The sequence below is a fragment of the Syzygium oleosum genome, unplaced genomic scaffold (assembly GCF_021117445.2).
Source record: "Syzygium oleosum isolate NSW1041296 unplaced genomic scaffold, Sole_v2.1 Sole_v2.06, whole genome shotgun sequence".
Taxonomy (NCBI): domain Eukaryota; kingdom Viridiplantae; phylum Streptophyta; class Magnoliopsida; order Myrtales; family Myrtaceae; genus Syzygium; species Syzygium oleosum.
Window position 1 is genome coordinate 2,218,131 of NW_026607490.1, and position 13,699 is coordinate 2,231,829.

General features: G+C 46.1%; 1 protein-coding gene across 1 annotated transcript; it reads left to right on the forward strand.

Annotated features, from left to right (window-relative positions):
• Positions 1 to 880: 880 nt before the first annotated feature.
• On the forward strand, positions 881 to 5,006 carry LOC115688788 (uncharacterized). Its single transcript, XM_030614713.2, has 3 exons — positions 881 to 967; positions 1,874 to 3,784; positions 4,767 to 5,006. Exons 1-3 carry the CDS (start codon positions 881 to 883, stop codon positions 5,004 to 5,006), a joined length of 2,238 nt encoding a protein of 745 aa, XP_030470573.2.
• The last annotated feature ends 8,693 nt before the right edge of the window (positions 5,007 to 13,699 follow it).

Here is a 13,699-nt window from a genome sequence, read left to right on the forward strand (position 1 = left end):
ACCTTATCTCTTAGTAACATAAGTCATGACCTAATCCCTTGATGACCTAAGCCATGACCCAAGCAAAGGCCATTACATATAGGGAAAGGGAACCCCACGTGAAGATCCCTCATCTCACGCCAACCTCACCATCTTCTTCTTCTTCCTTTGTTTCTTGTTTTCTCACTTTCGGCCCGAGAAGCTCATGCCCAAACCAACCCTGAACCGGCCTGTGTTTCATCTCGTTTCCTACCCTAGAGCCCACGGTTTGGCCTTTGTAAGCCTAGGTTTGCTTGGTCACGCAAGAAGGAAGCAAGGAGGAAGCCCGAAATTTCCCGAGCTCACCCATTTCTAGCCCGTTCTCTAGCCCGTTCTCTAGTGTTGTTAGTTGTTGTGTAAGTGAATTCCCTAATATCGGGAAAGGAAGTTATGATACGTTGTAACATGGGTTGTTTTGCCCGTTTCTTGGTTTCGTGGTTGATTCACTTGGCCCGTTTTCTTGGTCTCATGGTTGTTCGTTCTTTCTCAACTAAGTATGTTCACGTGTGATGTTTGTTTTGTTGGTTTCGTAGCATGACTTTGCTATTTGAATTGCCATCGATGCCGGTACGGTAAGAATCGACTTGTGCGAACGACGATTGTCTCGTCCTCGCTTGGTATTAGAGTTTTTACTTGCTGAGTCTCCCCGACTCATCCCCCGTTGTCTCCTTTTTTCAGGTCCGTAGGATGGTATCTCCCCCAGCCCGCGTTGGCAATCCCGTGGAGATAAGAGCCGAATTGCTCACCGTGATAAATGTCAGAGAAGACCGCGCCTACTGCCGAATCACGACGCTTGTGATGTTCGATGAGGGCCTAACGGACTTGGTGTCTCATCCGTACGTGACGTGGTATCATTACGCGAATGGAGAATGGGTTGATCCCTATGTGGGTTCAACGGTGCTTTGGCGGTGCGGGCGGGCAGGCTCCGGGCCAAGGCCACGGGTGGGATGTGAGATGGCCAGGCGGACGAGACCGAGGTGGAGATGAAGAAGCGAGGAGCGAGAAGCCATAATGGGTATAGGATAACCCAAGTCAAGTTTTGCTATCCTTAGTTGGCCTGTATTTAGTATGTTTGCATGCGTTGTAAACATAAGGTTTGCTCATGATACTTCTTATCTTATACCGCTGTGTGTATTGGTTGTGATTGTCCCGAAATTATGCTTCCGCTTGTGTATAAAAAAAATAACAATAAACGGGACGTCACATGAATAACCCCGAGGTGGGGGCGTTACAGTCTAATTTGGTATCAAAACAGGTTTTCCCTCCAGTAGGTGCAGTTTATGGTAACTTGCGAATGGATGATCCGACTAGGGCGGGGAGTGGCGCCGGGGCCATACGACCTGAACATTGAGCGACCTCTTACGAGGTGGCACAGGGGTCATGAATGCCTGAACATTGTGCGGCCTCTACGGAGGTGGCGCCGGGGCAATAATACCTGATCATTGTGCGGCTTCTGACCGAGGTGGCGCCGGGGCGGGTAGCCTGATCATTGTGCGACCTCTGAAAAGAAGTGGCGCCGAGGTACATATATATACCACCTGATCATTGTGCGGCTTTTGAAAGGAAGTGGCGCCGGGGTGAAGGGCCTGATCATTGAGCGGTTTTTGGCAGGCTTCTAGGACGACTAAAGAACGAGAATTTCCGAACTGTGCACCGAAATGTGGAAAACGGTTATGAAAACCAAGCGAAAATAAAGGCCTGGAGTGATAAGGTGCGCTGAAATTGGGGTAGTTAGCCAGGAAACACCCCGTGCATGTGACTGTGTGTATGTGTACCTGATTGATTGGTAAGTAGGCATTTGATTGTTAAGTTTTTGATTGCTGACATGCTCTTGCGTTGTAGAAAGCCTTAGTAGATTACCAACGGCAATGTGAGTGCTCAGGACCCGGCCTCCACCTCGAAAGGAAAGTCAAAGCAAGATCCCCGAATAGACGGAATTCTGCAGGCTCTGGCGACCGTAGGAGAATTGCTGGGACAACAAGTACAGCAACAAGCACAGCAACGACTACCTATTGCTGAGAATGTAGCGGCGACAAATGGAAATGGGAATGGTGACCGTACGATGCATGGATTGGTCGAGCAGTTCCTGAAGCTGCGACCCCCGAAATTTGCTGGAACTGGAGATCCTGAAGAGGCGGAATCCTGGATCGATGAGTTACAGAAAGCATTTGAACTTCTGCGATGTTCCGAGGAAGATAAAGTCACCTTAGCAGCCTATCAACTACAAGGGAACGCCAGCTATTGGTGGAAGGCGACTAAGGAAATCGTATTCCCAGGAAATGCTGCAGTGAATTGGAATGCTTTCGTTGAGGCATTCAACGGGAAGTATTTTTCCGAGTGTGCTCGTGATCGGAAGATGAAAGAATTTCTGCAACTCCAACAGGGAAATATGACGGTGGACCAGTATGAAGCAAGGTTCGCTCAGTTGTCAAGGTACGCCCCGAGACTTATTGAAAATCCAGTCGACAGGGCAAAACGATTCCGTGATGGTCTCAAACCTGACATCCGGAGTCAGTTAGTACCTCTGAACCTGAAAGATTATAACAAATTATATGAACGAGCTCAACTGATCGAGAAAGATTTGCTGGAGAGGGTCCCTTCGGCAAGACCTCATTATTCTACTCCCCGAATGGATCAACGTTTGGGCAATAGGCCAGTAACAAGGGGAAAACGTCCCTTTATTTCCAACAAGAAGCGGAATTTTCAGCAGACAGCTAATGTTTCTGGTAATACTTGTTCTGTTTGTGGAAGACAGCATGGCGATGCCCCGTGCCCCATTCGTACGGGAGCATGCTTCGGGTGTGGCCAACAAGGTCACATGGTCGGCGACTGTCCACAACGGCGACAGAATATACCTTCACAGCAAAGACAGGTGACAGCATCAACTGGAGTTCAACCTCGTGCTAACAACGGCGATCGTCCTCTGGCACAAGGACGAATATATGCACTTACTCAAGAGGATGATGAGAACTCCAACGCAGTGATTACAAGTACGATTTTCCTCAATAACCGTGCTGCATATGCGTTAATTGATACTGGAGCTACACACTCATTCGTATCTAGTCAATTTGTACGTTTGGCCAAACTTGAGATGAAACCGTTAAAAAATGCACTTAGTGTTTCTACTCCGATGAAAAATGAAGTGCAGACTACCCTAGGATGTCAAGGGTGTAAGATAATTATAGGCGGACTGGCGGATATTATAAATCTAGCGGTACTGGCCATGTATGATTTTGATGTTATCATTGGTATGAATTGGCTTAGTAAACAGCAAGCCAATATAGACTGTTATAGCAAGGTGATTCAGTTTCATCCCCCTGATCGCCCCTGCTATACATTTGTGGGTAATGGAGGAGGACCTTCTACTTCTCTGATTTCTGCTTTAGAAGCAACCCGACTATTGCAGAAAGGTTGTCAAGGATTTCTGGCAACAATAGAAAATACAACAAAGGAAGACGAACCAAAGTTAGAAGATATCCTGGTGGTACGAGAATTTCCGGATGTTTTTACAAAAGAATTACCAGGTCTACCTTCGAAACGAGAAGTAGAATTTGCTATCGAAGTAGTTCTTGGAATAGAGCCTATTTCCAAAGCTCCCTACAGGATGTCTTTAACCGAGTTGAAAGAGCTCAAGGTGCAACTGCAGGAATTACTTGATAAGGGCTTCATCCGTCCAAGTGCATCTCCCTGGGGTGCACCCATATTGTTCGTGAAAAAGAAAGACGGATCATTGCGACTTTGTATCGACTATCGACAGTTAAATCGGGTTACTATAAAAAATAAGTACCCACTGCCGAGAATCGATGACTTATTTGATCAACTCCAAGGAGCATCCGTGTTTTCTAAGATCGATCTAAGGTCGGGATATCTTCAGCTAAGAATCAAGAAGGAGGATATTCCAAAGACGGCATTCCGAACCCGATATGGCCATTATGAATTCACCGTTATGCCATTCGGTTTGACGAATGCTCTAGCATCCTTTTATGGACCTGATGAATTGAGTGTTCAAGCCATACTTGGATCGTTTCGTCATAGTCTTTATTGACGACATCCTGGTATACTCGAAGAATTCGGCTCAACATGAACAACATTTGAAATTCGTGCTTCAGACGCTCAGGGAACACGCACTTTATGCAAAATTTAGCAAGTGCGAGTTCTGGCTATCCCGCGTAGTGTTTCTCGGCCACGTGATCTCGGGAGACGGCATATCAGTAGATCCATCCAAAATTGAAGCGGTAATTAACTGGCCAAGACCAACGACTGTCACCGAAGTTTGAAGTTTCTTGGATTTGGCGGGATATTACAGAAGGTTCGTGGAACGATTCTCTAGCATCGCTATCCCCTTAACGCGATTGCTAAAGAAGGAAACGAAGTTTGAATGGACTGACAAATGTGAGCGAAGCTTTCAAGAATTGAAATGAAGACTGATGACGGCTCCTGTTCTGACTATACCTAAAGGACCAGGAGGATTTGAAATATACATCGACGCCTCTCATAAAGGGCTAGGCTGTGTATTGATGCAGGATAGCAAAGTGGTGGCTTATGCCTCGAGACAATTGAGGCCATACGAATTGAATTATCCAACTCATGATCTGAAACTTGCTGCAATCGTGTTTGCCTTAAAATTTTGGCGACACTACTTATATGGGGAGCAATTTGTTATCTATACGGATCATCAAAGCTTGAAATATTTGTTTTCCCATAAGGAGCTGAATATGAGGCAACGACGTTGGATGGAACTTCTCAAGGACTACGACTGCGAGATATTGTATCATCCTGGCAAAGCAAACAAAGTTGTCGATGCTCTTAGTCGAAAATCGGCCATCGCCCACTTGATGGTCAAGGAATGGACCTTACTTGAGGAAGCTCGGGACTTGGACTTCAAGCTGGAAGTTGGGCATCATCAGAATTTACTAGCTGCTCTCAGAATCGAGCCGGACATCATATTGAAAATCAAAGCGTTACAACAAACAGACCCAGAGATTTAGAAAGTCCCGAAGGAGTTAGTAGAAAAGAAGAAATCCAATTTTTATGTGACTGATGGCGGAATCTTGAAGTTTCATGGACGCCTATGCGTGCCAAAGGATGAACAACTCAAGGAAGAAATCTTGACAGAAGCTCACAAGAGCAATTACAGTATTCATCCAGGCAGTACCAAAATGTACCAGAATTTACGACAACATTTCTGGTGGAACGGCATGAAGATGGACATAGCCAAGCATGTGGCTAAATGCTTGACGTGTCAACAAATCAAGGCTCAACATTGCAAGCCTGGCGGATTATTGCAACCATTGAAAATTCCTGAATGGAAGTGGGAACACATTACAATGGACTTTGTAATGGGATTACCGAGAAGTTAGCGAGGACATGATTCGATATGGGTGATTGTTGACCGACTGACAAAATCAGCCCATTTCCTTCCAGTGAGAAAGGATCTTCCATTGGAGGATTATGCCGAGTTATATGTTCGTCATATTGTATGACTACACGGAGTCCCAGTAACGATCACATATGATCGAGATCCAAAGTTTACTGCAACTTTCTGGCAGAGTCTCCAAACCGCTATGGGAACGAAGTTACAATACAGTACAACCTATCATCCGTAGACGGATGGCCAAACAGAAAGAACTATCCAGACCCTTGAGGATATGTTGCGATCATGCGTCGTGGATTTCAAGGGGAGTTGGGATGAACATTTGCATCTCATTGAATTTGCATATAACAACAGTTACCAGCAAAGTATCGGGATGGCACCATTCGAGGCATTATACGGTCGAGCTTGCAGAACTTCAGTCTGTTGGGATGAGGTCGGGGAAAAGAAGGTCACGGGTCCAGAGCTAGTACAACTCACCAATGAGGTCATGCAAGTGGTTAGAGATAAGTTGAGAACTGCCCAAAGCCGACAGAAAAGTTATGCTGACAAACGTAGGAAGCCTCTAGAGTTTCAGGTAGGCGACCACATGTTTCTTAAAATGTCACCCATGAGGGGTGTGTCGCGTTTTGGGAAGAAAGGTAAGTTAAGCCCCAGGTACGTAGGACTTTTGAAATTCTAGAAAGAATATGGAATTTGGCTTATCGGTTGGCGCTGCCACCGAAACTTGCTCAGGTGCATGACGTGTTCCATGTATCCATGTTGAGAAAGTATGAACCCGATTCGGCACATGTGCTGAATTTCGACGAGGTCGAATTGGACAGCAGAGTGTCCTATGTTGAGGAGCCGGTGTGGATCGTGGATCGTAAAGAGCAAGTGTTGAGAAATAAAACTATTCCCGTAGTAAAGGTCCTATGGCGACACCATGGCATAGAGGAAGCTACCTGGGAAGGTGAGGAAGTCATGAAGCAGCAGTATCCGCATGTGTTCGAGGAACCAGGTACGTGTTTAAATTTCGAGGACGAAATTTTATTAGAGGGGGAGAATTGTGACATCCCCGATTTCGGGCTTAGGAAGCCGAGGGCTAGTAAGACATGGATGAACGGGTAAGTTGAGTCGAGGGTCGGTAATGGAATGGACAGCATGATCGGAACGAGTGTACTGAGGGTTGGTCGTGGTTCGATCAAAAGATTGTCCATGAATTGGCCTAGGGATCGACAGTGGAATGACCTCCCTAACTACGCAAATGATTAGAATAATATGACCGTGGAGTGACCCTTCGACCATAAGGGCCGTTAGTGGAACGGTCCGGGATAACTGTGGATCAATCCGGTGTCGGCATGTGTCGATCGCGGGTGATACCGCACGGCCATGCATTAGTCATGGGTGACCATGAGTTAATTCCACGGTACTAGATTCCACAAGGCTACATGACAACCGAGGGTTAACCACGGGTCGTTGATACTCGAACGTGGCTCGATCACGAATCGGCCACGGATCGTTGCGATGAGTCGGGTAGGCCATGGACGAGACATGTACCAGGCCATGTGTCTAGTGGCTTAGTCCCGACCCGGGCAAAATTGCCGATCGCGATGGCCAAGGCCTGTGCCCGGTCATGACCGGCCATCGTGCCCGTCAGCCAGGCTACGGACCGGCGACGTGCCCGGTCGTGCCCCAGCCATTGTGCCTGACCCTTGTGCCACGAGTTGTGCCCATAAGATCGGGTTCTGGTCTCGTCCCGTGCCCAAAAAATATGGCCATGAGTCGTGCAACGTGCCATTCACGGGCCGTTGTGCGTGTTTGGCCGTGAACCGACCCCTCGCTCGTATGACCCGGCATGGTGCTCGGTACGGTACCCATACGGCCGGCAAGGCACTAGGCACGTCGCCCTTGCGGCCAGGCAAGCCGCTTGGCACGTTGCTCGTGCGGCCTGGCCTCGTGCCCGACCAAGTGCCCGTGTGGCCAGGCCATTTGCCCGTTGACTCGGCCACGCGCCCAGGCCACCCGAGAAGCCCAATTTGGCCTAGTTTGGCTTAGATTTTTGTAGGGCTATGTTTGGTCACTTGTGGGGGCTTTTCCACATTAAACCTCATTTTAAATGGAATTATTAGAATTATTTATCATGAGAAAACCCTCGGAAAATTATGAGACTTAATATGATGCTGGGTTGCGATTTTAGCGCCGTTTGGCCAATTTCGGGTAAACCGGTTGGCCCGAGAGGTTTTGAGTGGAACCAACTAGCTTGTAGGCCTCCCACGGTTCGGGTTTTGGCTGAAGAAAAGAGATAAAAATAGTTGACTTGGTCAAATGTGCAATTATTACCATTTAAGCTTCCATTATTGGACTCCCATGAGGTGTCCCCCTCCATTATTGTCTCCAAGCTGAGCTGTGCCCCCTCCAATTATGGCTCATTAAGGCCCCTTGGTGACTAATTGATCACCAATAATAGAGCCCAAGGCATGGCCAATAATTGGCCAAGCCAAGGGAGCCGAATAAGAGGGCCATTCGGCTAAGAGGAAAGAGAGAGAGAGAGAGAGTGTGTGTAGCCGAGAGGGAGAGAGAGAGAGAGGGAGCCAATGAGGAAGAGATAAGCTTTGGCCATCCATCATTTCCTTTGGCCATAGTCCATAAATGAGTATATATGACATTATCTCTTAGTGACATAAGCCATGACCTAATCCTTTGATGACCTAAACCATGACCCAAGCAAAGGCCATTACATATAGGGAAAGGGAACCCCACATGAAGACCCCTCATCTCACGCCAACCTCACCATCTTCTTCTTCTTCTTCCTTTGTTTCTTGTTTTCTCACTTTCGGCCCGAGAAGCTCACGCCCAAACCAACCCTGAACCGGCCTGTGTTTCATCTCGTTTCCTACCCTAGAGCCCACGGTTTGGCCTTTGTAGGCCTAGGTTTACTTGGTCACGCAAGAAGGAAGCAAGGAGGAAGCCCGAAATTTCCCGAGCTCACCCATTTCTAGCCCGTTCTCTAGTGTTGTTAGTTGTTGTGTAAGTGAATTCCCTAATATCGGGAAAGGAAGTTGTGATACGTTGTAACATGGGTTGTTTGGCTCGTTTCTTGGTTTCGTGGTTGATTTACTTGGCCCATTTTCTTGGTCTCATGGTTGTTCGTTCTTTCTCAACTAACGATGTTCACGTGTGATGTTTGTTTTGTTGGTTTCGTAGCATGACTTTGCTATTTGAATTGCCATCGATGCCGGTACGGTAAGAATCGACTTGTGTGAACGACGATTGTCTCGTCCTCGCTTGATATTAGAGTTTTTACTTGCTGAGTCTCCCCGACTCATTCCCCGTTGTCTCCCTTTTTCAGGTCCGTAGGATGGCATCTCCCCCAGCTCGCGTTGGCAATCCCGTGGAGATGAGAGTCGAAGTGCTCACCGTGATAAATGTCAGAGAAGACCGCGCCTACCGCCGAATCACGACGCTTGTGATGTTCGATGAGGGCCTAACGGACTTGGTGCCTCATCCTTACGTGGCGTGGTATCACTACGCGAACGGAGAATGGGTTGATCCCTATGTGGGTTCAACGGTGCTTTGGCGGTGCGGGCGGGCCGGCTCCGGGACAAGGCCACGGGTGGGATGTGAGATGGCCAAGCGGACGAGACCGGGGTGGAGATGAAGAAGCGAGGAGCGAGAAGCCATAGTGGGTATAGGATAACCCAAGTCAAGTTTTGCTATCCTTAGTTGGCTTGTATTTAATATGTTTGCATACGTTGTAAACATAAGGTTTGCTCATGATACTTCTTGTCTTATTCCGCTGTGTGTATTGATTGTGATTGTCCCGAAATTATGCTTCCGCTTGTGTATAAAGAAAGATAACAATAAACGGGACGTCACATGAATAACCCCGAGATGGGGGCGTTACACCGGTGACCCTCGCCGAAGGCCTCACGCTCTACCAAACTGGGCAAGGGCCGCCTCACCATCGACCGGTATGGCCGTGAGGGCCCCTGGCGAGGCCATTGCGGCCTTGCTGGCCGTGAGCGAGGCTGCGAAGGCTCTCGCCAGATCTAACGAGGCTGTATTGTTTGCGGCTGCAAAAGCCCTAGATGGGTTTTGCCGGTCGTGAGTGAGGCGGTGAAGGCTCTCACCAGATTTGGTAAGGTTGCCTTGTTCGCGATCGTGAAAGCCCTTCACGAGGCCATCGCGGCCTCGTCGGTCGCGGGTGAGGCGGCGAAGGCTCTCGCCAAATTTGCCGAGGCTGCCTCGCCCACGGCGGCGAAAGCTCTTACCAAATTTGGCGAAGCCGCCTTGCCCACGGTCGCCTAGATCTGGCGACAGCCTTCGTGGCCAAGGGCAAGGTGGCTCTCACCCAATCTGGGCAAGGCCTTCACAACCGGCGAGGGTCACCGGTGACCCTCGCCGGCATTGAAAAAAAATTTTGCAAAAAAAAAAAAGAAAAAAGAAAAAAATTCAAAAATTCAAAAAAAATATTAAAAAATTATCTACGTTAGCTCCGACGAAGCCACGTAGGATGATCGGCTTCCACGTTGGATTTTCCAGCAAGGCAAATCGCCGATAGCACTCAAGTGATCAATTTTTCAAATTTATGGCATTTAAGTGAGCGAAAAAAAGTTATGATACTTAAGTGAGTGCCGTACAAAAATTATGACACTCCTAGTGTCCTTATCCCATTTTATCACTTTCCCTCCCTACTTCTCTATCTCATAATGATGATCCCATAAGAACAAGCTATTATCATCAAACCAAAGTCAAAAACGGTTTTCATTCCATATAAGAAGAAATTGCAACTTATTATTAGAACGGATATGCAGTTTATGATAGAGTCAGCAAAAACATATGTCTATCGAACAAATTACCCTAATCGTGCCAATTATTCACTCAATTAGCAGCATAAATCACTAAAAACAATTCCGATCCCAAAAGAAAATGCACGTGCGCACAAATTATACTATTGATTTGAGATTTCTAGATTTTCTCCAAATTTATATGTCCCAAAAACTACAAACATGAAAATATGTACCTTTTGAGGCGAAGGAGGCAGCGTGGTAGAGAGCAGAGCATCAACGCGCGAGTCAGGAGGGGAAGAGAGAGAGAGAGAGAGAGAGAGAGAGAGAGAGAGAAGAGAGAGAGAGAGAGAGAGAACCAGAACGTCCTTGAAGAAGGTTTTAGAGAGGAAGATGGAGAAGGAGAGAAGTCGAGTGATTTGACAACGGCGGAGGCAACGAATGAGCCAAAGCTACAGCTAGCGGCGTAGTTCATTGGATGAGAGCCCGATCGTGAGTAGGGAGGGAGAAAAACTAAGAGAGAGCATAGAGCGCGAAGAGCAAAAGAGAGATCTATCGCGGAGTTGAGAGAATCGCTCACAAGAGTTCAAAATTTTTCTGATAGGTGGCTCTTGAGTGACACATGTTGTAAGGTGAATGGACACATTTTTTACTGAGTTGACATCAGAGTAGTATATAATATTTTTTCCGGGCAGTACAGTTGCAGGTGGGGGGAACCGTGGCGCCCAAACTGCTGATTCACATCATGTTTATGCCCAACCGTATCCAAATGATTTATCCAAAGATTTAGATATGTATAAATCATAATTTCGACAATGTTATCGCCGTTTATAAGTGATTTTACAAAGTTAAAAGTAATTACCTGAAATTAGTTAGCAACTTTTAAACATGGGGGGCATTTTCCTTATTAAAGCAAGGGCGCGCGAACTCTCGCCCATATCTTGGCCAAGTGAGGGCTTGGCGGCGAGGGTTGCTAGCCCTCACTCCAAAAAATAATAAAAATTAAAGAAATGAAAGACAAAAGAAAAAAAAAACCAAAAAGATATAAAGATAATTCAAAATATTATAAAAAAATGTTCACGTTAGCACCGACTATACCATGTAAGTCACCCGGCGTTTACGTTAGCAATTTCTGGCCAAAATTGATTGGATGGACTCAATTAGCAAAATGTGAAAATGTTTATTTGGTACAATTAAAAGGCTTATGATCGAATTGGCAAAAATACAATAGATTTATGACTTTTTTTTGGTAATTTTCCCTAAAAAAATAAAAAAGCCATAGCTACAAAATATAAGTTAATTGAGGGTGGAAACTGAGGGTGCGCATGAAATCATTTATGTTTCTCTATTTTTCTATTTTTAGGAACAGGTTTGGAACAGAAATCCGTTTGGTAACATAATTTCATTTTTCTATTTTTGGAACAAATTTCTATTCTAGAAATAGGTTTGGAACAGAAATCAGAAGTAAAAAAAATCTACTTTTCTATTTCTGGAACAAAAATGAGAAATAAAAACTCTTCTCATCGCTCGCCCTCGCTACTAGCCGGCCACCCCCTTTCCGCCGGCCGCCTCCCGCCACCATCAGCTGCCTCCCACCGTCGATGGCCGGTCGCCTCCTCCCACCGCCATCCTCCGCCATTCGCCGCCGCCCAACGCCGGTCGCAATTCGCCCACCACCGCCTCCCACCGTCCTTTGCTGCCACTTGCCGGCCGCTTGAAAGCCGTCAGCCACCGCCCGCTAGCTGCCGTCCACCGCCCACTGCCTCTTGCCGTCGACCACCGTCCTCCGCTGCTCGACGCTGGCCGCCAACCACCACCGACCATTGTCCTCCACCGTCGGCCGCCGTGCTCCACCTCCCGACCCCGGCCGCCTCTGGTCGCCCTCTGCCGATGGCCACCCACCACCATCGCTATCCTCCACAGTAGATCGGCGTCCCCCGCCGCCGTGATCTGCCGCCTGCCGCTGTACTCCGCCACTGGCTGCCGGCCACCGCTCGGCACCGACCGCCTACCGCCGCCGACTGTCGTCGGCCGACTCCCGCTGCCGGCCACCATCCTTCGCCCCCGCCGCCACTCGACATTCTCCGCCGGCAGCTCAGAAGGGAAAAATTTTGTGTTGTTGTCAAACGAATTTCTATTTCGAAAATAGAAATTTTGTGTTGTTATTAAAGGCACATTTTTGCTCAAAAACTCATCTAGGGAATAGAAATAGAAAAATCTATTTCTGGCCAGAAATTGATTTTTGGAACAGAAATGTTATCATTCGTGCCCTGATTTTCTGCATATCAAAGGTAAGAGAAGATGTGAATACACAAATATGACTACATCTAAATAATCTTGCTTGCATATTATAAAAGATAACCCTATTCTACACAAAATCTAGGACAAGGACTATTGTTGATCAATGCGAGCAATGATAAATAGGAACGTCAAGCCCTAATTAGGTTGTATATAGAACTCAAACGTGAGAGGCGAATTAACTTTTTGGGGAAGAGATTATATAACTACTAGTGAAGTGCCTGAATGCTGAGGTACAACACTATTTACGATTACGATACCCTAACAAAATTACGTGATCACATTTTCGATTCAAGGGAAAAAGGAGAAGCGTTTAACATCTATTAACATCTATTGCATTAGTACTCTCATAACCACCAATCTGGCTTACCTAATGAGAAAAGGTGTACCTGTCTTTTATGTAATCATGTCGTGAGTGAACTTCTCGTGCTGTATTGCCTAGTCGTAACATACCTCAATGATTAATAGTATGGTCATTCCATTGTTTTACTACCCCAGATAATTGACCATCTCAGCTGATCATTCGTCTACTTCTATCACAAGGCAGAAAAATAATGAAAAGTATCATGCGAGAGATACCGCAATCAATCAAATGGTGTTATATCTTTAACGAACAACGACGTGCTTGCTCCTCACAAGGATAATGAAGTCCACACTACACAAAGTAGATCTCTTCACTTGCCCAATTTACACCGAATTCAAAAAAAAATTACGTCAAATTTAAGCTCACTATTAATTAGTAAAACCCTTATTTACATTCTAGTAAATTATAGTTTATAATGAAGTTTGACTAATTCAAATCAAACTCACAATATTAATCAGATCGCTAGTCAAGTCAACCGGACCAGAGATAAAGTTGAATATGACTTCTTGCTTTCACATCAAGTGACTCATCAATCTTGACACAAACACAAATAATAACAAAAATCCACGAGCATTGATCGTTATATAATAGGCATTGGCAACATAAAAATCGCAGCACTAATAAATTAATTAAATTAAAAAGGCTATGTAAGTTGGGCATGCACATCGATTTTTATACGGCGCGGTTTTAGGAAAAGCTCGATTAAGTAAAACCCGTAAGTTCATGTTGTGTTCACGACCATATAGATAACTTTAATATAGTTATAAATTACAATGAAAACATTATTTCAGTTATAAAAAGATTGTAGACTAATAGAACTTGTGGAAAATTGGAAAATGAAAGGCGCTGGAGCATTTAATCTCCGCAAAAGTTGTCGCA

Coding starts and splice junctions, on each gene's coding strand:
- LOC115688788 (XM_030614713.2), top strand. CDS start 881: ATGGAGAATGGGTTGATCCCTATGTGGGTTCAACGGTGCTTTGGCGGT. Junction 968..1,873: donor GCCAAGGCCACGGGTGGGAT/GTGAGATGGCCA, acceptor AAGCCTTAGTAG/ATTACCAACGGCAATGTGAG. Junction 3,785..4,766: donor ACTATCGACAGTTAAATCGG/GTTACTATAAAA, acceptor GAACTTCTCAAG/GACTACGACTGCGAGATATT.